The sequence below is a fragment of the Numenius arquata genome, chromosome 1 (assembly GCF_964106895.1).
Source record: "Numenius arquata chromosome 1, bNumArq3.hap1.1, whole genome shotgun sequence".
Lineage (NCBI taxonomy): Eukaryota > Metazoa > Chordata > Aves > Charadriiformes > Scolopacidae > Numenius > Numenius arquata.
The window spans coordinates 30,905,955-30,932,908 of NC_133576.1; the positions used below are offsets into that span (position 1 = coordinate 30,905,955).

At 37.4% G+C, this 26,954-nt stretch overlaps 1 protein-coding gene across 1 annotated transcript in view; it reads right to left on the bottom strand.

Annotated features, from left to right (window-relative positions):
- ROBO2 (roundabout guidance receptor 2) overlaps positions 1-26,954 on the bottom strand; it is a 440,334-nt gene that overhangs the window by 76,044 nt on the left and 337,336 nt on the right. The window contains exons 6-7 of the mRNA XM_074148172.1: positions 17,771-17,898; positions 14,461-14,472 (exon numbers count right to left, since the gene is read on the bottom strand). Of these exons, the coding sequence (XP_074004273.1) occupies positions 14,461-14,472; positions 17,771-17,898 (140 nt within the window). The remainder of the gene's footprint in view (positions 1-14,460; positions 14,473-17,770; positions 17,899-26,954) is intronic.

The following is a 26,954-nucleotide window of genomic DNA, read 5'->3' on the forward strand; positions in this document are numbered from 1 at the left end:
ATTAATTAGTATAGACAGAACTAATATATAAACAAAAACAGCAACAGCAACAAAAATAGCAGCAATATCAGTATGTGATATCCCCAGTTGTACAAAAAAAAGAAAAAAAAAAAGGAAAGAAACATTACAACCATACATGCTAGAATAAATTCTGATGACAATAAATGCTAAGGAGCAGCAGTCAGGTGTACATGATGTTGGCTGTGGATGTATTCTACCTTTCATCTGGGCAAATACCCTCCACACTTCACAGAGCTTCTTGTTGTGCTGGAGTTATCATGTATCACAAGATATGAGTTAGGATATACAGACTGCCTTTTTCAATCTGCCCCGCTAGACTTGTACAAATGATTGAGAAAGGAGAGGAAGGGTCAAGAGTTCCTTCACTTGTCTTAGGGATAGTGTGGTCAAGAATGGAGTGGGAAGGAGGACTTGCTGTAAAAAAGAATTGTATCCAGATTTCAGCTTGTGTAAATACAAGAAAGAGGCAAGAGTTGATGAGTTAGTAGGCAGCAGTGAGTGGTAAGGAAGAAGGAATAGGTATTCCAGGAGATCAGGGAGAGACAAGGAAAAGAGAAAAGGAGAAAGTGGAGTTAAAACAAGAAAAAAGAACAAGGACTGATTATGTTTTCAAGTAGATGGCATTAACCGTGTTCAGACATAGGGGAATAGGATGCACAGTCAGAAGAGAACAATTTCTAAAAGAGAAGTACAGTTTTACTTGTCTGGGGATGGAGAATAGAGAGTCAACGTTTAGTGGGAATAAGAAGGGAGAGAAAAGGTGTTAATGGGCAGAAGGAAAGTGGGGAAGAAGCAGTGTTGGAGGATTTGAGAGAAAAAACTTGACATCAGCAACTATGTTGAGCATGATGTGATAAAGTAAATGACTTTTCTATGCATGATATGCAAACCTTCCAGTTAGTTCAACAGTGAAGTTCACTTGAATTGGATTTATACTATTTGGCATATCTTAAAAATGCAAGCAGTGTAAGGCTGCTAACTCTTGGGGCAGGCTGAAGAAAGGGACAAAATAATAATAAAAACCCCAACATTAATTTTCTTCTATTACACTATTGGTTTGGTTGTTGTGGAGAGGGATGGTTTAGGAACACTAAGCTTTTAGGTAAACAGAATTTAAGTGTTTTAGAAAACCATATTTTCACCATTATAATTACAAAGTATTTAATTAGGCACGAAGAGCAATCAAGACCCAGCTTCCGATTACACCTGCTGACAGCAACGACATAAATCTGCTAACTGCATAGAAATGTATGCAGATCTGATTTTTTTTAAATACACGAGTTATCTTATGAGGTACTTCCCAAGGCTTTACCGATCAGCAGGAGTCTAAAGAGCACCAGTTCAACAGCTCTGGTCTAATGCATTCTTAAAACAAGAACTGCAAATCACTTAATAAACATGAATCACCATCAATTTAGAAGGCAGAAGGTGGGGACAACACAAGGACTCCTCCTTCTGTCTCATAATCCTAAGCACAGTTTTTGGCCTCTCTGAAGAGAGAAGTATCCACCTCTTCCCCGGGCCTCAGCAGATGGACAAAGGGCTAGATGCCCTGCTGCTGCCTGTTGATACCCATATGTTTTGAGGTTTCTATAAGAGCATAGTTGTTGTTACACATACTCTAGGATCCAAACTCATCCTGTACGATTCCTAAAGTGCTAGACTGAAGAAGTTACTTGTTTTTCCCTCACCTTGTTTTACCTAGCATATCTGTATGCAATCCCTACAGGTGTCAGAAAGCAGTAATGTGGTAATGAGTGCATGTGTTTGTTCAATCAATCATATGGGAAGGGAAAGAGAGAAAGACCTCTAAGTTGTGAATTAGAAACCTCCATTCCTATAGGCATACCTTACACTAAGGTATCTCTACAGTTCTGACTACCCGCTTAATAAAGGTCACCGCATTAGTTCCGTGTTTGCTGCTCAGCCATAGGAGTTCATTGCCCAGGATATTAATATAGAATCAATAGCAACTTCAGGCAGAAGGGAGAGCAGAAAACCTCTAAACTCTTGAGGTGCTATATCTGCATTTGACAAGAACTATGCATGAGTCCTATGCTGCATTATGGGGGTCCTCAAGACCATAATCTTTCTATCATGGCGCTAAAAACCTGGTGTCAGGAGACCATTCCATAGATCATACCTAAGCATTATCAAAGCCTAAGATCACTTCGTAGGCATACTTTGTGCAATGGGGGTATGTTATACAGAGAGTGCTCAGAAACAGCTCAACAGAAAGAAGAAGGGCATGGCGTTTCCATGAGCCTATCTTTCAAATCACATAACCAAATAAATGCAAGGTAGGCAAGTTTAAGTGTTCATCTGAAACATTCTTACACACACAAGGCTGTACTGTAAGTCAGTAATTCAAAGCTCTGAGCAGATGTAATAGCACTGAACTTGTTGCTGTAGCAGACTTTCCAAGGACCAAATTAAGATAATTTGGTAGTCCAGGAACAGAGATAAACATCCTACTTTCTAGTTTTTGACTTAGCCCTAACTTTGAACATCTCTCACTTTCCTAAGAGCAGAAAACTGATCCTTTCTTTTGTAAAAAGAGACAAGGAAAAGAAATAGGAATTAAGGCTGTCGCTCAGCCCAGATAACCCAAATGACATGGACTGACCCCATTGCTCTGTTCTCTCCCTGCCAAACACTAAGTCCCATACAGCATTTGCCATACTAGGTGAACAGAAGATCCATGGCCTCATAGTTACTAGTTTAGACTTTCTAAAGACTCCAGTCAACAATGATATAGTTATGCAAGAGTGTATTTTCTAGCTTTTCTCTGCAGCCATAATTACTAGAAATTCACTATAAAAATAAATAAATGAATCAGAGTTTTTATTTAAATATAATTTCTTGATCTCACAAGGAGATTGTGAGTCACAAGGAGTGACTTTTATTGGTCACTACGTTAATTAGAGCACAAAACCAATTCCTTCAGCCAAACTATATAATACCATAATTTTAAAGAACATGAAAAACGTCGTTTTGGAAAAATAAAACCTTGTATGTGTTTTCTTAATTTATTCAAATTAATCAAAAATCAAAATCAGGGTTCTATAATGAAGGAAAACTTCATTTGTTGCAGTTTATTGTCATATTCAGCTCTGTTTATAGACAGCCTCTGATAAAAATGACCTTGTTTAGAGCATTTAAACAATGTTTACACCATATCAGTTTTGCCTATCAATTTCCACTTGAATAATACAAATTGAAAACTGAAAGTAACAGTTAATGATTGCAGGAGTAATTCTTGGTCAAGTATAACTACCAAAGCGGTAAGACTGCCATTATCCTCAGAGAACACAACGTGACCTTGCTCAGAGACAGCAAGGCTTCTTTGACAGAATAAGCACTTGGGCTCTTCAATTTTCCTAAAAATAGACCTCATTATCTTCATGTATAGATGCTGTTTATAAAGATAGATAAATATTATTACTCCTATTTTGCAGAAAGGTTAACTGAGATCATGACTTCCTCAAAGCCCAGCTTCAGTGGAACGATGGACAAAACCTAATTCAAGCCATTATTGCTTCTCTTGAAGTAGGTCAATTTTTAAAACATTCTGAAAAGGTACTGTTAGAGAAATCACAGCAGGCTTGATATGCTTCAGCTGTTAAAGTTATGTGGTACTTTAATGCTTAATTCTAGCTAAGCATTAAGGTCATTAGAAGAATCTTTTGAAAAAACTGTTATGAAGCAGCAAACTGAGTGTTGTGCCTATCAAACTATTACCCTTTACTGTTTCAGATGTAACATTAACTGGATTGGAATAAACAGAGTGGAAAAAACTCTTGCTTAATTGACATTTGAAAGTCAAAGACAATGGCTCAAAAAGGAAATATATTGCTTGGATTCCAGAGGACTAGACAAAAATATGAAAAAAGAACAATTAAGACCACAGACCTAGTATACGTCTATTGAAATATCTTTTTTCTTTTTTTAGAAATTTAAATAGTACACAGTAAATTAGATTTGATTTCTGGCAAATTATGCTTTGATACTGCATTCAGCAAGCACTGGCTTCAATCAATGTCACACTAAAGCTCTGTTATGCTAATAGCCGCTTGTGAGGCTGAGCGGGATGATATGGAAATCAGATGGTTGAACATGAATAGAAAGCATAGGCCATGTACGAGGGGGCTTTGAGATGAGGGGATGGGGGGACCCTTAGGTTAATCACATCATGTTTTTACAGCACAGAACAATATTCTACTGCAAGAATTAAAATGAAGATAGAAAAGCATGAGCAGTAGTGAGCATTAGTTATGTTGTTCAAAATGGGAAGAGTGCATTCTGTTGCAATCTTTCTAGACGCTGTTTTATGCATGACTGAATGGATCTTTTATTCTATTAATAAATGTATATGAAGGCAGCCTCTGCTCAAGTTTTAAAGAGCTTTAGGAGGAAAAAAAAAAGAAACAAATACTGCAAATTATTTCAAAGGGATTTCTCAACTCTTCTCCAATCTTAATAGTTAGCAGAATCTCTAATCTGATGTGACGGATTGCATATATTTCTTTCCCAGTGTTGTTACTGAATACTAAAGGTTAAGCTGAGTAACCAGGAGCTGATAAAGCTGCTGATGTAGGGAGGCTTGACTAAGACAGTGAGTTCATGCCTCCTAGGTGAACTCTGGTCACCTGCTAAGAAACATGGCAGAAGACTCAGGGAGGGGAAAATTACCCCAGGAAAAAGTGAATTTATAGCAAAAAGTACACTGATCCCATATCAAGTACTAGCAACATTTTCTTCCAGTGACAGTTTTCTAACTTGATCTTGTGATTTGTGGTTATCATTGAATTCAGTGAACCTAAGGGAATTTTATTACCATGACTTCCTCACAGCTCCTCCCTCAGCCCATGTACCCTGGGGTGTGTACATTATATTGCTGTGATTTTAATTAAAAGTAGATACTGTAGCAAGTTTTAGTCCAGTATTGCTACCACAAGCAGAAATAGAATTGTAACCACAGCAACTAATATCAGTGGGATTTTTGCTGTTGTTGTTTGGTTTATTTCTAAACACCCTCAATTACCTAAGGCTGCCACTATGAGATCAAACTCATTTTACATAATCCAAACAATTTCCAGATAATGAAAACTTTAGTAATCTTTTAATTACATGTACTGAGATAAAATGTCCTCACATACCATGGCATATGAGGCTTTATTCAAAGCTCATTGAAGTTGGCAGAAATTCTCCTATTGACTTATATGGTCTTTGGATCACATTGAAAAAATAATATATTACAGGAAAACGGTGACAGCAACAAATATTAAAGGTTTAAATACAGATTTGACAACCTTTAATTGCAACTAATTTCAGTTGATAGTGAACTGCAAATCAAATTCATCGTGAAGATTACTTAGGCAAGCTAAAGTGATAAAGATGAGTGCTTAATTTTAAACTGGAATTGTTTATTACCCATTAACATATTTCTGTGACTGGTTCAAAGGGGGCAAGGGGAAAGATGCTGACTTGTAAATGTTCTAAGCAAAACTCAGATAATGATCACCAATAGGGGAAAAAGATTTGAAGAACAAGCAGAAAAACACTGGCCAGTAAAGCACTAAGACTCTTTAAGACTCAGCGCTGATTCCAGCAGGGAAGAGACAGCTGACCAACCTAATATTCCAATATGCAGTCTTTTTCAGCATTGTACATTTGCAGCAATAAATTAATTTCATATTAATCCTTTGACCAATCAAAGTTACACCTGGTACAATACTCAGCTGCTCGGCCTGGGAGTAAGAAATTCAGTTAGGGTGATAAGATAATGCACCTTCTCCAAATTGTCTTCTGACTTTTAGAACCCCATCAACATCACAATCTTCTTTTGCAAAGCCCTGAAAGACTTGAAACTGGATATCTCAATGCTCATCTCAAACCCTTACCACAGTGACAATATTCATGTGGCCACTTCAGATGATCTTCAATACTTGTTGATACTTTAAGAGAGCAAACTGTTCCAGTCTTACCTAATCCAGATCAATACTTTGTCTCTAAGATGTTTACACAGAGGATAGTAGAAACTCCCAGAGCTCCAGCTGAAGTATTATGTATTTTGAAAAAAGAGGTAACCCTTCATCATCTATGGAGTAGGATTACTTATTTGTTGGATCACTTTGCTGGTTCCAGATACTAGCTTAGACAACAGTTGAAGGCAGTACAGGAATTCTTGAAAGAAAATAATGATCCCTCACCTTTGTGTGTCATTGTTAAATTTGTCTAGAAGGCCTGGTAGATATTGGGCTTTTGGATGCTTTTGTGATACAAATGTAAAAGAAAACTGTAAGACCCTACTTATATAACTTGCTGTAGCAACATTTGCCCTTTGTGTGGCATAAGCTGCCAAAAACTGCAGATATGAAAGTCTAGGAGTTTTGAAAGATGGTTTGCAAGGCTACTGTTGCTGATGGAGTAAACAGAGGAAAACAGAAAATATTTCCAGTCTCAAACACCAGAAACCTTGGCTGAGTCAGCAGTTCTTTCCTCAGAAGTTCAAATCTTCTTAATCAGTACTGAAAGTGATGTGTGATTCTTATAACACAAAGTTATTAGTGCACTATTAGCTACGACTAATGATAAATCAGGAGTGTAGCCTCTGACACAGGAGCCATTACAGAAGCCTGAGAGGATGACAACTTAGGCCTATTACTAATTCAGATATTTCTTGTCAGATAAACTAATGGAAGTTTAGGATGGTCATTTTCTTTAAAGTGAAAAGACTTTTCAATCTTATGATGTGCTCCACTGATTAGGTGTGTTTGCAGACTGGGAAGGAAGTTAACTTTTTGGCATGCTGGTTACAATTGACTTGCCTGGGAAGTTAGTTTCATTTTTTTCTCTCCCACGAGTATCATGTTAGCATAGGAATCTATAACTATTGCCTAGTCTGTATGAGTGAAGCTGGACTTTGAAACAAGGGCATAGATCTCATTTTGTGCTAATTTTTTTTCTCTTTAATTATGTTATCTTCCTTGTTAATTTAGTGTGTTCTCTTTCTTCCATGATTTCTTCTTCATGGGGATGGTTCTGTCAATAAAAATAAGGAATGGGTACATTGTGGGGATAACAAGTGATTCATGAAGCTGCTCATTAGACCTATGATATTATTTTAAAATGACACAAGCGTGGAGGCAGCAAAGCAGGTACTAGGTTTGGATTCATCTGAAAAGCAGCTTCCCATAATCTAGGGGAGTATCTATAATCCATAGCCCAGATACCATCTTTAACATTGACACTGCTTCAAAATTAATTCTCATATGTCCTGGAACAGTAGATCAAATACACAAAATTAGAAGCACAGGGGGCAAGCGGGGAGAACTTTTAGGAAACTGAATGTAAGGAAGCACTGGGGGAGAGGAATCAGGCTACAATGAGGCAGCGGTAGAAAGCAGGGGGAGGTGAGGTCTCAGCAAGATTATTGCTAGAACCAGTTCTGGTATAAGTGTCCTTCACACTGCTCCTGTCTTATGGAAAGCGAGAAATTCCTTTTGTTTTGTTTGCTGTTTTCAGATGAGCCATGTAAAAACACAACAGTGAAAAGATCACACTTCAATCATTTGAGAATGCTAAACCTTCCTTCATACCTGGACTAATTGTTCTAATCTTCAATTTAAATTCAGGTTCTGAATTTCATATATAACAACATTTTTATCCTTCAGTTGTTCTGAAACACTAAAGCAGATAATCTCTGAAAGCGTGGAAGCATAAGCATGTTTTTCTTTCTTTGCAAGAGGTGAAAGAAGTCTAGAGAATCAATAAATAAGAAACACTAACTGTCCTACATATTTTGGCACATAAAATCTCTCTTTTATCCCTGGGCGACCTAAAAGAAAGAAGTGGGATAAATCTGCACAGTGGAAAAAAAAGAGATGGGAGATAAAAAGTAATGAAAAAGAAGGTTTGGTTTATATTCAAAGTTTCCTTGCCAATTTCAATTAACAAAACTGCCAAATCTGCATTTATCATTTTTATAACAAAAGTTGAAGCACAAAAAAAATAAAATTACTACCAAGGATTTGTTCTTCCTTCTTACCTAGGACTCATGACAATAAAACAAAACTATGAGAATAACTATAAAACAATCCAACTGTCTCCTACATAGTAAAAAAGAAAGGCCTCTACTCCCCCCCCCCCCCCCTCAATTTCCAGTGGTATGAGTTTAGCAGCAGCATCTTTCCTGACCCCCTCATCCTCTTCATTTTACAGTACATTTATACATTAAGTTTAAATATCCAAATTAGTTTAAATAGTCCAAATTCCATCTCAACATTAGACTGTAGCCTGCTGTTCTTTAATCAAACATCTATCTTATTATACCTTGTCCAATCACCCCTTTTCAGTGGCCCCTGCACCTTACAGATGCTCCTGGAAAACCCCATCTAGAAAGTCCTTCACTTAATTTTGACACATATAAAGAGAAGTAGCACTGATTCTGTCTGTCCTATAACTTACATTACTCAGGACTTTCTCTATTCTAGACAATGCTTTGCTTTTTTTTTTTTCTCAAGTATCTGAGATTCAGGATACACCTTTTGCTCAGATCAGATAGAAAAGATGTGCTTTCCTAAAATCTTAACACTTTAGACCACTTGTTAATGTAAACCATACCATTAGAGGATGGCTGGTGCTACTATACCTTCTGTGAGTATAGCAAATGAAACAAATTATGCCAACAAAAAGACGTGTAATCTGGCATGATTCCTTTTGTCATGGGAGATAGCAAGAGGGTTTTCTGGTAATGTGTTCAAAAAGGAAAAGCATTCCCCTCACTGATATAGTAAGATTTCATCAAAATAATGAGTGTAATCTGGTTATCCCCTTCAAAAAACCATGAATTCACATGCTGAAGAGAAGAGCTAAGGAGATGATGAGAAGAGTAAAGGGCCTAGATAGGCTAATAGGCTACATCTATATTGAGAAAGATGATAAGTTTCTGGTTTGTTTACCCTTGAGAATAAAAACGGCTGAGAGGAGATATTCTGCTAAACTTGTACCACTGTAAAGTGCAGAGAGGAAAAGGAGCGAGGAAGAGAAAAAGACTATTTATGCTGATTGACGATGCTAGCATTCAAGGAATAGGGCATACAGTCATTTTGCTGTTGAATAATATTGAGATTATATCCAAACTGTAATATGGCTAGCAGCAATTGAGCAAAGGCGGTAAAGGGAAAAGTGAATGGATTAATGTATTGATTTCCACACTCCTCTTGAAGGAAAAATAAGCAATTTCTCTTTTTAGAAAAAGGAAGGGAAAAGTTTGAGGGGAGCAACACATCAAAAGACTTTTTCATACACTAATCTTCAAAGACTTATGGCGAGACTCAGAATCCACTGAAGTAACAAAACAATTCCCACTGATTTGAGTACGCTTCAGGGAAGTTAAAAAGAAATTACACATTAAACTTCTTAAAACTTTCACAAGGTAGAGTTCAGCAATAAAAAAAAGCAAAAAAAAGGGAAAAAAAAAGGAGGCCCTTGATCACTTCCTGTGATCACTTCCTTCCAAGTACTGCTGTGACTGGGTTTGCTGTAAGAGAAACAGTATGAGTACTGGCACATACTTGGTGCTATGGTGGAATGAGCCAGGACATCACAGTATGACTTGCTAAAACTTCAAGGACGTACGCTGCCATCTCTCACACTTATCATTGAAGAAGATGCCTCTGTCAGATCTTCTATGTTTCTGTTCTGATCACTATCTGGCATACCCAAGAAGACTTGGAGCAGCTGGAAATAAAGCTGAGTTTTGTGGCCTAGCACTTAAATACTTGGTGGTTAATGAGCTCAATGTCCACTTGCAGAGCCATTCTGCCCCATACACTGCAAATGTTGTATTTCTATGATATCTGAAGTCATTATAGGATTCAAGTGTAATTCAAGTGTAAGGATTCAGCTAGTGGAGTTTTGTCAAAGTAGAAATGCTAAGGACTTTAGGATTTTTAGACTGGTCTTTAAAAGGCTAAGAAATGTCAGAACAAATCAGCTCCATATTTTAATTTCTTATTGGTATAGAAAGAAATCTAAATTTCTTTCTATGGCAAACTTTTCTCTTTAATCTAAAGAATTTGCCTATTTTTAAACAAGAATGATGCATTATTCTTTCACCTAAGGAAGAAACAAATCCAAAAACCTAATGCCTACTGGTGTCCTTACTCCCTTCTGAAAATTTCTAGAGGTGGTAGCAGCAGGCAGACAGTAAGCATACCACACTTTGATATAGATTTGAGATTTCTGCCAGTGAAAGATGGCACCATAGTGCCAAGCATGATCTCATCTCTTCTGTCACACACTAATTGCCATTACTGATATTGTATAAATCCTCAGTGCCTCAAGCGAAGGTGATAGTTTCATGAACATACTAAAAATAAAAGCATTCATCCTACATAGATGCAAGACAATGAAGAAGAATGGAGATCTTTCTCACTTACCAGTCTGAACCATCTGAACAATATAATTTCAAGCCACAACACCTAATACAACTTTGTTTAAAATACAGCCCCTGCTATTGTATGTTTCTTTCTGCACCACTCTTAATAGAACATTAAGTCATGCCAGGCTGATTTATGACAAGAAAACTTCCCAGAGCAGAGTGAAATACATCACACAGTCACATTGCACACTTAAATGCGAACAGAATGTGTTTAATTAGTCTGAAATTTGGAAAATTCATGATAGGTGTCATCTGTTTCTCTGTTCTCCAACATGGTAGGGAAGTGATGTTTTTGTAACTTGGTTGGTCTCCCCTCACTTCCCTAGTTAATTCCAAATACTTAATTTCTATCCAGGTGGCAAAAGTATCTAGCTATTTGCTGCCTGTCGCTTCTATCTGGGAAGATGAGTCATAGCATATGACAATAAATTAAGTAAACTTGACTTACTGCAAGGCAATTGAAATGCAAAGAACTGTATTTTCACTTGGACGCAGTTGAAATTAATTTGAAAACTGAGTACTCTGTCATCTGAATGACTCTTTGGATGACTAGTAAAAAGGAAACTGAAACATCAGACAGATCACCCTAGGTCTTCTATTTGAACTTTAGGTCTTCTGTCTCAAAGTAGTATAGCAAATGTTTTTGGAAAGAGGGTCAGTGTTGCTTTCAGTAGGACTATATGAAACTTTTGGGCTCCTCCCATCTTTTCCGCTTCTTTTAACAGCTATTCTCCTTCCCAACTCCCATAAGAAATACAGCAGAATATGCAAGTGAGAAAACACTAACTTGCTCATCTGGAATATCCATCTAATGAGTGAAATAAAAACAGAAATGGTCTAAGTAGGGATAAATATCTTGTTTCCTAAATCCGTCTGTTGTAAATCCTGTCGGAAATCTTTTCAAAAGGTTATAAATAAGAGAACATCTATTTTAGAAACAGACAACACATTTGTTCCTAGCAGCAGATCCAAATGTGATGAGTAATCTGGCATAGAGCTGTTAAATTCACCAGCTGCCATCCACCTTGGGCAGAACCATGCCTCATTTTGTCTATGTAGTATATACCATATGTTAATAACTGCTTGAACCTAACATGGCCATTGGTAATCCCACTCCTGAATTTTCCACCCAAGATGAAATTTAAATGAAGTATCACAACTAACAGAATGTAAATACTTGAAACAGGCAAAAACTGAATAGAAAATGAAAATTATTCAGTTTGCAAAAAGAATTGCAATCCTGGAACACTAAAAAACATTCCTCTATTCTTCAGTGACAAGACATTGAAAGAAAATGGTCTGGTCTTGTTTAAAACACAATAAAGACAAAACATGTCTGCTTTGAATTGGAGGTAGTAATGAAAGGTAGAGGTACATAGATAATTCTTAGGTGTCACGAAAGAATATAAACTTTTAAACTGCTCCCTGAAGTTTAACATATACAGAAATATATAAATATACTTCTGTTACAATGTCATCCTCCTAGAGATCTGTGAGCTTAATAACATTAAGTAGTGTTTGCTTTAGCTTCCTTTCTGTAAGGAGAAGTATTTTTACACTGCATTCCAGTTAACTTCCTGAACAAAAAGATGCTGCAAAATTTGACTCACCATTCCTGTCAAATGACAATTTTAACACAAGATTGTTTGGGCTTCCTGGTGGGAAACTTGTGGTGGAGAAGGAAGTTACTTTGTTTTGCTTTACTGGGTGTTACATTTTCAAAAAAACAGGATAAGTAGTCACCTGCTTTGCCTACTCTGGACTGAACCAGAGATATGAACTGTAGAAATCAGTTTCACTTCAGGCCCTTAACCAAAAAACAATAAAGGCATACACTATCATAAGGACAGCATTGCCTTTTCTACAGGTACAGGATCAGATAAAAGTGATCAAAAGAAATTGATCTGCTTGTATACAGCCATCACTACACACACACTTGTATGGGAGTTCTACATGTTAAATATCATTGGGGTTGGACTTATTTACTTAACAATCTTCTTCCAATTCGCAAAGATAATCACTAAATTCAATAATTTCATAAAGACCATATGACCATATAATAATTATTTTAAAGTAACCATTCTAATTTATGCTTCCTGAATAAATAACGTAAAAGAATATTTTTCTTTGTACCAGGTGTTCACTTGTAACAAAATAAAAAAGCATAGGCAGGGTATATGACAAATTGACCACAGCATGGTCACACAAGGGGATCATATACCTGGACAAAAAGTAACTTGAGACCACGAGCCTCTGTATAAGCTTTGGAGATGGAATCATGGATGACTAAACGTCCTGAAAAGTCTTAAAAAAGAATCAATGTTCTGAAATGAGACACCACCAACACCGCTGAAACCTATCATTTTCTTGTGAATCTCCAGTCATTTATTTCATGTGGCTTTCACATAGCCTGAAACAGTCTCTGCTTTGTGATTTTTTTCTTGCCTTTCTTTTAAGAGTGAGCAAAGTGAGAAAAATATCTAGAAGTAAAAAAACTTTTAATCTTGTAGCATTTTTTTAGTGAATGAAGAAGGAGATTTCATTATTAGCCATAAAGCCTCCCCCCTCAACATAAGAGATTTACATTAGAAGCATACTAAATTCATACTATATTTTCAAGCAAAAGAAAATTTTCTTATGAGTTTACTCCAGTTTTATGGTTACAACTCCTGGCAATGAATTTCTTGAGAACTAGCATAATGCCAAAGCAATAAATTAATGACTGGGGTTTAAAGCTTGCTATCAAAATCCCAAATGGAGAACAGTGAATTTCCATTCTGCACAGGGTATTCTCCAGGTATGGATAAACCATGTCATGGCTGCGGCTTGTCTTGGCTCTATGTATGCTAGTTCAAGCACGTGAATAAGCATGGGATCACCTTAGTTCTGGAAAAAGAAGCCTAACCTGGATTTTATCTTTGAATTATTCCAACCTCTCTTCCTCCAACTTGTAACAGTGAGAGCTGACACAAGTTCAAACTCACAAACTTTAGTCAAATGCATATCTAACATAAGTTTTGACAACATAAAGACAGACCAAAGCCCTCAGCAATCTCACCAGTACATGCTTTGCAGACTAATCCATAAAATCAGAGTAACAATATTATTATTCTAAAAAGATAAATCTGAACACAAGCTACAAAAATCAGAGGAGTAGTCCAACTGGTTAAATTATTTAGAAAATTCACACAGGCACAGAGTAAACATCCGTGAATGAAAATTAAATAATATGTTTGGGATATTTCTGAACACCAAAAGCGAATTTCAGCTACCAACAGTTGCAATTTTTCCATTATGTTCAGTTAGATTTTTATAAATTTTCAGGAGCAATTTCAAAGGTATAGGAAGGAATCAAATTTTCAGTGTGTGGAAATTCAAAATCCAGAGGTTGTCTTCCTCTGGACTTGTTATTCAAAACAGTCTGCATCCTATACAATGCATTCCAAAACACATTCCAAGATGACCCAAGGGCAAAAATCAGTGATGAACTTTCTTAACAAGCACGGAAATCTACTCCATCCCCTCTTCAATTTCAGGACTACTTTCAAAACTCTTTGAAAGACAGGACATGCAAAGCCTGTGCTTTTACTGCTATGCAGTAAAAGCATAATGACCTGATCGTTTAGGGCCTGATAGAAGCTCACCGAAGTCAATACAATGCTCTCTGTTGATTTCAATGGCTTTTATACCAGGCCCTTTAAATAGACTGTTAAAAACGTCTGAATGAGTGATTTTGGCTCAGTATCACCACACCCACCCTGTTTCGCTGATTGATATTTGTTGGTGATTTGGCAAATGCGTTTATACATGACACAGCAGAAAACACAAAGTTCGGAAATAGCACTTTGTCAGTCAAAATCACTTGCCTGGTGTTAGACAGTTAAAACTATTAAGCACTGGCTTCCAATTTCAGCCAGTTAAATGCTGTTGCAAATGAAAGATGAAGCATTGCATGAAGCCATGCTAAAATGGATAGAAGGATGGTTACTTACCAACGGGGCGAGCTGTTGACATTACAATGGTGTAGTGAGAACATAAAAAAGAAATTAAAAAAAGAAAAGAATATCTGTCAGAATGCATGACGTGTAATGTTACCTTCCACTACGGATACTACCATGATTGTTAACCCCTCAAATGACAGCCTAAGTAAAATGTTTACTGCTGTTACTGTTTACTTATGTGCCACTATTATCACATTTACTTGAGCATAGCATCTGAACAAGCTGACCGGAACCATTCTCTGAGAAATGTTTTTATTATCTTCACGTGCCATCATCAAGTATCATTGCTAATGCCTGATAAAAGAAAAATCGCATTACATTAGCACAAACTTTTAGATCCTGATGAACATATCAATTTAAGCCGCAGACTGCCAAGTGTCATGCCAGTAGATGCAATGCATTTGCTTTCCGAGTCAAATACCAATTGAATTATAAGCACGGCCAGTCAGTACAGCAGTAAGGGCTACAGAAAGCCCAGGACGGTTTTTCTCATTCAATACTGGGCATGAAAGCTTACAGCACACTACTTTTTCCTCACTGACAGTGCTGATGAAAATACAACAAAGAGGCTGAAATGGCCACAGGGAATTCAACCCAGAACCTCCCAAATTACTGCTTAGATAACTTCTACTTCCTAAAAAAATTGCTGCTGAATGATCGACAGTTTAATACTGTTTCAGGTTGATATCAAGATTGAAAGCTGCTGCTGCAAAAGTAATTTCTTGATTATAGCAACAGCCCTTCGTTATACTTGTGCTGGGGAAGAGGGCTGTCAGTCCTTCTGTTAATAAAATACAGACATCCCCTTTCAGAAGAGCTGAAAAGTTGGATATAAAATTCACTCCAGGTAGCATTTGGGTAGGCCAAACTTCTCTTATCTTAGCAGGAGAAGTTACACATTTCTGAGCAACAGTAATTTTTTTTTTAAAGGTAACCAGCTCTGTATACTTATGTGCAGGCTAGGGTCAAACGTAAGATATGCAGATCCAGAGGTAACACAGTATGCAAGCACTCTCTTAGTTCTCAGCCTTTCTGCAGCTTTATCCTTACTTTGGCATACCCACTTCATTTAACTATTTCAAGACCTTTCTCACCCCTCACCTATTTGAAGCCTTTCTCTCTGCTGGCGTTATGGACATATTCCTTCTTCTACAGAGAGAGAAGGAATAAGAGTGATGTTCGCTTTTCCGAGAGAGGACATGAAGGCTGAGCCACAGAGTTCAAATTCTATTATTGTTTGTGACAGGGTAATGCAAACTCCTTGACTGCATCCCCATCCTCTGCTTTGAGAAGATGGAGCCATGAATGAGGGATCTAGGGATAACGCTGCTGTTGCCAGGTTTGAAGCTGTAACCACATGACACCAGTAACGATTAAGGCATCCTCGAAGTAAATTTTGAAGTGCTAAGTATTTTTGCTCCTCTACATGATGAGTGGTTATGCTAAAAGCAGTTTCAGACAAAACTGGCAAAAATTTAAGAATTCAGAATTAAGGCTTCCTTTAACTAAAAGAACTGCTGTTCGTGGACCCTTAAAAGTCAACGGGTGTTTGCATAGTCCTTTGCTTTCAGAAAATTCAGAGTAATAACATTCTCCATTGAATTTCTTGGCTTTTCTCATTTTCTGTCATATCCTGAACATTTAATATGCTTATAACATCGTGGCTTCCTTTGTGTTGGATAAACACTATGAATTTGACTATAAATGACAAACCCAGGGGGGAAAAATACCCAAGATAATGAAAACCTGCTTTTACTGTAGGAAAATCGATTAAATTATATATTTCCTCAGGTTTTTTTACCTTGATTTCATCAGGTTCAAGCTTCAGTGATTTCAAAGGATTTTTTGCTTGGTTCTAGCTATTGTTTATATCACCAGTCTGGGTAGCAAATCTAAAAGGCTTGCTCCAATAATGTATACACAGTTCTAGGAGTGTTTAAAGGCTATCGAATTGGTTGCCAGATTTATTGGATACCATGATTCTGCCTGTGACAAAGGAACAGAGTGAGAGTATTTCTGGGAGTTCGTTGTAGTGACTATTTTTCTCACATTATGAAATGGAAGAACAATCTCTTACATGTAAGCATGTAGCAGGTAAACCTATTTCTTCAGCTTAAAACAGGAAGAGCTGTATTATCACTCATTGTCTAAGTGAACACTGTGGTAATATTTCAGCAGATGGATTATCACAATACTTTCTTCTCTTTGTTACATACTAACATCTCCTCCCCTACAAAGCCACTCGGTGTTTGGTTTTTTTTTCCCTTTGAATTCAGCAAATTAAACTGAACTGTGTCCATGCATTAAATGGATGGAAATGGAAGCTGGCCTCTTGGGTCAGTTGACCCTAGTTCTAATAAAGCAATCCATTGAGACTTTGAACATTTGATTTAATGTGTATGAAAAGAGAAGAACAGATAAAGCTAAAAATGTTTTTATTAACCTTTCACAGCTCTACTGAAAACCGTCAGCATGCACCACTAAACTGTGAAATAGTGTCTGCATGATATCCATTGTGCCAAATTGCTGCTTATCTTTCGGAATGGAGTAATAACTATTATATTCTATTTACTCATATGGAAATATTAGCCTAAAAACTTTTTCTCTCCCCATAATCTTTAGCATGTCTGTATCTACTGTCACAAAAGACATTTTGGCAACTCATTATTCTACTGGTCTTAAAAACTCCTTACCACATCAAACAGCAGCACATAAACACTGAGTGGATACTAGAGACCAAGAATATTTCAGAAGAGAATATGTTACTCTTTACCTTGTAATAATTACAAAATTTAATTAGGATTTTCTTTTTCCTTTAGCTGGGGTTTATCTTTCAGATAAAGAATAACAGCAGAGAGTTTAATTATGGCACAGCTAATAGCATAATAATACTATGTGCATTATGTTTGGCATTAATAAACAGAGTTACTTACTACACTCCTTATACTTATTGGAGAAAGGAACGTGAATAACAGCATAAACCGATGGCTCACATATTAAAGTCTATCCCCACAGTTACGTAGTGCTTTCTTATGCATATATACACATTGGTTCTTCAATAAAAAAAACATTGGAAGAGTTTTTTAACTGCAGGGAGATACTATCCTATTGAAGTCAATTAAAATTTTGACTGAGATATCAAGAGGACCAGGATTTCACCTTTGCTGTATATCAGTGCCAGCACCCGCAATTGCAAAGGATATGTGAAACCCAAACAATGCCAGGTAAGTATGTGGCCCATTTTGTCAGAAAGCAATTTATCCCTACAGGACACAGGCCCTCCCTCCATAGGAACACTCACCTCGCACAGTGAGGGTAGCAGAGGCTTCCACTTTTCCAACTCGATTCTCAGCAATGCACGTGTAGGTTCCTTCATCTGTGCTCATGGCCTTCTTAATGCGCAAAGTGTAGTCATCTTTGATGTCATACCTGCGTTACAGAAAAAGAATGAAAACTCTTTCTGTAGATAACAGAAATGAATGAAAAATCTCACCTGGTATATGCCAGTCTGAATCTATCTTGCAGCCAACTTCGGAAGATAAATTATTATCTAGCACTAGATAATTCCACCAAGCATTAATCTTCATGACATTTTTATTGCACTCTGCATTAGTTAGAAACTTTACATAAAATTAGTATTGCTATGTTCACTCAGTATTAGGGCTTTATTAATAATATCATTCACTTTGTCCTTGATCTAGAGCAATAAGATAAAATTAAGCTATCAGACATCAGTTATCAATTCATGACAGCTCAGGTTTATCATGCCTTTAACTATGTGAGCTACACATTTTACCTTTTGCTGATTTGGAAATTTCCCTTTATACATAGTTTTTCTCTACTGCAGCAACCCCTTAGGGAAACTGTGAGCATGTTGGTAGGATCTGACACGACACGATTACAAACAATAAAAAATATATTTAAGCTCTGGAGGGTGGCATTTATTGAAGAAGCACATTAAAGAAGATTTATCAGTTTCACAGAAATACTACAAAATGATTCATTAATGGTGGACAATAATGTTTTCTCTTTCTTAAAAGAAATTAGAAACAATTCAGTTATGCTTTGTCCATTTCCTTGTTTTTACTGTTGTAATAATTCTGAAACTATGAGGATGTACAAAACTTGAAATAATGCAAAGTAATTCAGCATGCAGTGAACATTCATTCTCAAGGCATTTAGAGTGCTTACACCTAGAAAAAATATTTTCAGTTAAATTGTTATTATCCTGCAGAAGTCATGCTTAACAAACTATTTTAGGCTCTGATCCAAAGCTCATTAAAGTCAACAGGGGACTTTATTTTGTATGAAATGCCTTTGGCTCCCAAATCAGGAAAACCCTGGTTTTCAGCATGGATATTTTACTCTTGAAATACTCTTTTGTAAAATTATTTTCAACAACCTTTCTTCTAGACATAATAAGCCCATGATACCTTAAGTCATCTTGAATCTAGAGGTAGCTTCAGATTCTCATGTATCAAACAGTGAAACAGGAACGCAAAACTAAAGAAAGATTGAGACTTCAGGTGACATCAATACTCTTTCTCACTATATACACACTCATGACATAACTTCAGAACAACTAATTTATGTTCTCTTTGTTATACGGCAAAGACCTCGTAGACTTGTTCAGCAAACATACTGAAATCATATGGAAGAGCATCCTTAAATGTTTTGATGAATAAGAATGTAATGGAATTAGTTACAGGAATGTTGTGAGTATTTGGGAATCTGAAACAATAAATTCTGTGTACATAATACACATTGCTATTGGTTCCTTTATTATAGATTTGTAGAGAGAGCACTGTGCTCTAACAGACTTTAAAGCATCTTAACTCAAAAGGACCCTGTGTGTTGAAGTATTTAAAGTTCTGTCTAATTAATGCTCACAAAATCAATTAGAGCATTACTAGCAATTCCAAGAATAAAGAGAAGTCAAGACACCTTTTCACATTCACAATACAATACAGCTTCATTCTATATTCAGTAAGTCCATTTTAATCATTAGCAAAAAAAAATAAATATTAAAAAAGACCAAACTGAGGCTAACCATTCTGTCAGAGATAAACATAAACACATATAATACCCCTTTCGTTAGGATTTAAACTTAATTATATCTATATGCAGTACCTCAGATATGCCAAGGGAAAGAATAAGTAGGTGCCATGGCAAACTTCAGAAACTTTTAGGGACAGTTTTTTTACTAGTGTAGTATCATTATGTGTGTTTATGTGTTGGGGGTGAAGTTATTATGTCGGAGAACTTAAGATGCAGTTTCTGGAGCAGTAAAGATCTATTGCAACTACATTCAACAGCCATATGCAGTTGAGGTACATTTCTTCTTGACTGCTCACAAATTATGTCATTTTGCATGCTATGCTGCACTAGTCAATGGCAAATAGAAATCACTGTTTTCATAAGAGAGAAAGGCAAATTGTCTCCCTTTAAAATCTCAAGAATATGACAACAGTATCCCACAATGATGGAGCAGTTATTTGTCTTCGGCGACCACAGAGTTGCAGACAAGAGAAAATGCTTATTTTCTTGACAGGAGGCCAGCCCTAGGGAACTAAAAATATAAAGTTGTATTCAGCTCCTGTAAGATGGATGAGAAAACTACGATGAGCTGTAATATGAGTTTGATACAAGAATCATAGTTATAAAGCTGGACAACAATTAACCATTTATTTAATTGTGTGTTTGTCTGTTGGGTTTTCTTCCCCGGACAAATAACATCCCTGTGGTTCGCTTACCGCTGCCGAGATAAAAACAGACAGGCAGCAGGACTGTATCTGACTGAGCGGCTGCTTGAACTGGGATGCAGGCAGCCTGGGACAGGGCCCTCCAGTCTCCTGTGGGCTGCAGCTGACTCGCTCTTCTTCATCTCACGGATGTGCTGGTGCCGGCATGCCAGCCAGCTGCCTTGGAGGCTTCGGCAGTCTTTATGCTTGCACCTGCCAATCATGCAAATTGTGCAAAGGCTGCTGGGGGAACGAGCCAGCTGCATGGCATGCCAGGACGCAGAGCGAGGGTACAGCCACCATCTCCCACTTGGGTCGTGAAACAGGGGGTGGTGTAAACATGTCACTTTCATGGCCCAGTTATCAATTACTTCAAGGAGAGGTCCAGGTCTCTCAGTCTGCTTCTTCAGCAAGGCCATACTGGGTTTTTGGACCACCCTGACAGAACGGGCCATCTAGCAATTAGATTCATACATAGATGGACCCATGGGACATTACAACCATCTGCTGTCCTGAAGTATTGATACGCTGCCCCTCAGTCATCTGTTCCACCCACATTGTCCCCAGAAGTCACCACGGTTCAGTGAAGAGCTTTGACAGATGAAGCAGGCAGGAAGGAGAAAGGAAGAAGACTGGCTTGTAGCTTGATCCACAGCAGCAAAAGGAGCTTGTGTGAGAAAGGGACCGTGAAGTAACAAGGAGTGAAGCCTCAATATGTTTTCAGTTTCTCAAGCATCCACCTGCACAGTCTTCAACAGTGTCTTGTCTCCTCTCCGCCCCAGAGCCTCATATTCCCATAGCAAGTTTTTTCCATCTAAGTTTCTGAAAAAATTAACTCTCATCTGCATTAGTTCTACTGAACACTTGGGAATCAGGATCAGGGCCTCTCTGACTGCAAATACCAACCACAGAAAGGTTACCAGGCCCCTGGATTGATGACGGAATGGTGGAAAATCAGAGTGTACTGGTTAAGCTGGTCCTTAACGTTGCTAGTGCACTAAAGCAATGCCTTCAAAATATGTGCAGTGTCAAGAAACACCTTCTGACATACTGCCCAAATATTGCTGACTCCTAGCCAATTAATGCCAACATTCAGCTTAAAACATAGGGCTCAGACATCAGTTTCGCATGTTTACAGCCATCTAATTGATTTGAAATACTTCTCTTTGTTAAACATTTGGAGGTGCTTAACCTTTCAGTTCAGCTTAGACTTCAACCATCAGACTGAGCTGGGAGAGGTCTTTTAAACAGCTAGTCAGCCTGTGCCTAGATATAAACCGGCCACTTTTGGGCACCACGTTACATAATTTCTATTCTACAAGTAATAGAGCAGGTCTGCCTTTAATTAACCGAGAAGGAAGGGGTGGGGGCAGGGGACTGGAAAGGAAGAAAGAAAAAGAGAAACAACAAGCAGATGAGAAAACACTGCTGGTGAGGAAATTCTAATAGAAATTGGGTGATTTTGAGTGAAATCTGGCAGTCTCTGGCACATATGAATGCATTCATTGTTGCTAGTTTTGATTAATGACAGTTGTACAATAGTGTGCTGACAGTCACTGCCATACAGACACATTTTTTTTTTGATATGAAACACTGCTGAAAATGCAACCCAATCAGATTTGGCCCCTGAACAACATGTGCTATCATCACTGTACCGTGAATTGAGATTGATTGGTAACCAGCTGTGACAAAGTGGGAAAAAGAGCCTTGTCTATTTCAAGAAAAGAAACGAAGAAAAATAAAAAACTGAATTGTGTCAAAACCATTACCATCTGCTCAACCAAATAACAAATAAAAAAACCCACATTAACTGTTTTTAAGTATCACAAATTAACGTACTGAGGTTGGATTCATGCATTGGCTTAAGCATCTACAAATAATCTTGAATTAAACTGCTTTTGACAGACTTAACATTTTTTTCCGCCACATTCGAAAGTTTATCTGTCCATACTCAGCCACCAATCTTCCATGATTATCAAAAAAAAAAGAAAGGGAGAAAGAATTTACTGAACTTGGAGAGATTTAGCAATATGCTTTTTTGTATTTGAGATATATTTTATTGAGTGCTTCACAGAGCCCCTAGATTTCCAGATTTTCAAAAATGTGCATGGAGCTCTGCATAAAAAAACCATATGCACCTGTTTGTCTTTCACATGCACAGGTAGCAAAACTGTGTCTGCAGCTGCAGCTGTTATGTTCCTAGATATGCAAGTAGGCCTAGCTGGTAATACAAGGATGCACTTGCTTCAGCAGTGTATTTTAAAGTTGTAAGAATGCATTACTGAATTCAACAAAACCAACTCAAAAAGACCTATTACATGCTAAAGGAGTTTGTAAGAGAAAAGGTCACATCTTAACTGTTGTGAACTGATGCCACTGGCCTCAAAAAATTTACATCAATTTAGACCAGGCACCCATTTTCTTCTAAAACATTACCATAAATAATAATAATAAAAATATAATAGAATACTTGTATGTAGGCTTTGTAGGCTGTCCTTTTTTTTTAAAGATGGCACAAAAATTGCTTTGCTCTATTTTCTTTTGCCTGTTTGCCAGGCTATTTTGCAAAACACGCACAAAGCTTCAAGATTACTCACAACATCAATGATTAGGGAGCCCAAATAGAGAGATGCTACTGGCCAAAACCAGAGTAAACAGGAGGCGGTTAAGGAGGCTTAAGCTTCTGTCTCCACTTCTCTTTTGTGGTGCTGGCACTTCAGCTCCCAGCACAGTGCCACAGCTTTTCACTGGCTCCTCGACCTTCTGTGCCAGATGGAGGGAGGCAGAGAAAAGCTGCAGTGAGATAGGAAGCGTGAGATCATTACCTGCTTCAGCCCTGGGTGATCCAGAAGCAGAACAGAGAGCTTCCATTCTCATCAGTGATGCAGCCACCCCGACTGCCAGTTCCCTTACAAGAAACGTTCTTTTTTCACTTCCATCCTATGCATTAATAAGTGGAAGAAAAAAGAAGCACAAACCTATGTGAGTGACAGCTTTCTGAGGGAAAGATAAAGGAGTCTCTGGTTTTCTTTCCCTAGCAAAACCCAAATCAAGGACAGAGCAAGCATGAACGTATATATTTGTGTGCACTGATCTCAAGTTACTGTGTTGTACCCTTGAAATCAAGGCAGCTCATTGCTGGGTGGCTCCAAGACCCTGCTTACAGTTATGATAAATTGACCTATCTGGGAGCTATCCCCAAGGTGCTGACAGGATGGCTGCCACTCACATCCATATGTCTAGATTTCCATTTATTCTTTGGCTGTGCCTTTCATGCCAGAGAAAGGTATAAGGCAATGTGACATTACCTTGAATTTCTTTGTGCGAGACATATATGTAAGCAGTCATATAAAATGGTTCACTGGCCTCATTCCAACAAATGAGAAAAAGAGTTAAGTGATACGGGTTACTATTCACTATTTTGATTTTCTTGAAATATACTGACAGCAGGTTATGCTTTAGTCTAAAATCTTTCATGGGCTGTGATCAGGAGATTATTTGTAATTTCTTTTAGTGGACACTCTCAATTGCAATAATATAAAACATACATAAATTCACAATGTACTGTGCCTTAAAGCAAGGCATTCAATAAAACAGCCCAAATCTCATAAAAGATGTATATAACAGTTACAGTCATTGGGCCAACATTATGAAACCATAGCTATGTCCAAGGAAAGGGAGTTTTTGAACTTCTTTGGAAGCATTACACTATGCAGTACTACTCTTACGTGCAAAAACATGTATATGACTGCACATAACTAGTCTCACAAAATCAGTAGCCAGGTGCTCAGTAGAGAATCAAGAAGGAAAAATGAGACTGCTTTTTTATTCTCTTTGAAATAATTTGGAAACAAACAGAAGTCAAGAACAAAACATATGTTTGGGAATTAGTGACTCAGTAAATATCTGAACTGATGCAGGCTCCATCTTCTACCTCTACATCTCTGTGTGCACAGAGAAGTACTCATAGGGAATTACCACATGATAATTACCCAAAATGGGCTTCTGATTCGATTTTAGTTCCAGACAGAGCTCCACATTTCAAAAACTGGAACGTTGGTGGAAGTATGAGCTAAGAGACCATGTAATGACTTGGCATGGAGACCTATCCTCCTATCACCAGAAGTAGTGCTTTCCCTCACAGATGAGACACATTTGTCAGGCACTTGGGGAGATTTGTATTATTAATGCCTATGTCATAAATTCATCCATCAGAAAAGCACCCTTGATTCTCAGGGTTATCTGCTCAGCACATGTCACTGAAATTAATTTTAAGGAAAAGCAAAATACTGTTTTTGTCCATTTTGGTTTTCAAAAAATTGAAATCATGTTTCAAGGACTGGAACACAGTAAGAAGATCTGAGCCCAATCTGGCATCTTACACTCACTAAATATGGCTTGATGCATTTTTTTTAACATGAGCACACAGATTATGAGTAGTTTGAAATAAACAGAATTTGTGTTGGCTTGTCTGTTATTATTTGCCTTAAGCATGACGAATAATTACAATAAACTTGTCAGAGAACTAACTGAAATATTTTCTAATCTGTATTTTGAATCTGTAACCAACCTTGAAGTGGTAATTAAAGATGAAGTCATGTTAATGTTTTAATGAAAGTGCCTTCAACATTACAGTTGAGCCAGAAGTCATATTATTAAAAAGTACATTTTGCTAATGTTAAGTAATTCTCAACATTGGACTTACCAATAGGAACTGGAAAGTAGTTCTTAGGGTTAAAACTATAAACTTGCAGTGTTTTCACTGACAGTTTTTGTGTGTTTGTTTTTAACTGAGATGACAACTTTTGTATCCCATCCAGGCATGGAATGTGTTAAAGCAGAAGAAATGACAGCAACTCCAGTAGCGTCAATGACCCTATGGTCAGAGCTCTTGAATCTTACTCCCACTTGAACATAACTACCAGCTTCCCTCTCCCTGCTCTCCTGAGGGCTTTACAGAAAAAAAAACTGCATAGTTAACTATCTTTACTTTTTCATTCTATAATTTTAATAGTCAATAAACTAATAACAGTGAGCTTAAAATGGTTGATATCCTTATACTTTTCAAGAAAGCAGGCTACCTCAATATTCTGAAACTTATAAATACAATGTATAAACTATGTGATTAGTAAACTTTTAGTTAGCATGCTCTGCTTTTCTGATACTAAAGAAAGATTCAAGCACTAGAATGAGTATTCTGAGTGAAATTCTACATTAAGTTTTCTTGGGCCTCCAAGAAAGGCCATTTATTTACTTCAGTCTTCTGTGAGTGGAAAATTCAGAGAAATCCATGTTTGAGGCTGGCTATAATTTTTTTCTCAGAACTCTGCTAGTGACTTCATGAATTCTATGAAATTTAACAATTTTAGGATGTTAAATAAGAGACAATTAAAAATTAAAGCATTCTCTTGTCAAAATCCTATTTGGACTACACTGCCAGTGATCACTTCATAGATCACCAGTGGCTCACGTGGCGTAAAGAGAAAACATGTAGGCAGGACTGCTAGTTGACACAATTCCTTTATGGTTGCTGTCCGTGCAGGTGTAAAGCTATTTTCCCAACCTTGACCCTTATGTAAGCAACTGGAGACTGTTTTCATGCATCCCCAAACAGACTGCCTGAAACAATAGCTCTTCTTCAGCTCTGTGGTGAGAACTGACACTTAACATGAAGCCAATTTAAATGTCAATGTTATTAACTGTTTCTCTGCTGATCAGTCTAGCAGAGCCACACATCTAACACTTTCGCTTGCAGCATTTAATATTTCATACAAATTGAATGGCAGGTAACTACTGGGTTTGACTACAGACCTCCAGGGTAACTGTAGGACGATGCATTTACAGGACTTTATTCAATGCCATGCCTTGAGGGATTTAAAATGTCAAAAAATACTCTAATTTACACTTTCACTTGGCCATGTATTCCTCAGAAAACTGTAAGGCATATTTTTCCACTTACAGAACAGGAAGGGATCACTGTCGGGCAAAATATCAATCAGAGAAGAGGTATACTCAGCCAAAAGAACAACAGGAAAAGGTACCCCACCAGCACTGGGGTACTTCATCTTGATGATATATACACAAAAATAAACCAGTCCCTGCCTCCCTATTAGACCTCATCACCTCTCTATCTCTAAATGATATCTCTGGCTTTAGAGGAGAAGTTTCCTTAAATGATTCAACTTAACAGCTAAAAAAATGCTTATCTTGCACTCTGCTGAAATCTACCTGTGTTCAGTGAGGCTACACGGACTCTCTGCAAGTTGCACTTCAGCTTGCCCTGTGCCAGCCTTGCGCTGCATTTAACCCAAAATAACAACATCATCTGCAAACCTCCTCTACTCCCTGCAGATGTAGGTAAGAATACAAATAGCATATTAAACCTCTTTCTTTCACTGTCACCTTTTGACAAGCTATTAAGAACATCCAATCTTCTCCCCTATGCTCCTCATAAAGGGACTTAATCTCTCCTTGATGCTTTAGCTTAGGAAACAAAAGATGGGCACGCAAATCATACTGGATCTAACCAGAGGTGATGAATGGTACATGTGATACAGCTAATATGAAAAACATCCTTTTTCTCTGACCCTTTATTTAAAGCCATTAATTGTTATTAATTGCAACAGAAATTTGCTGATGTAACCAAAGATTATATCCATTACACTACTAAAACACACTCTTTACTCTAATTAATTTTCAATACACATTAGACTGCATTTTGTTACAATCTGCACAGAGATTAAC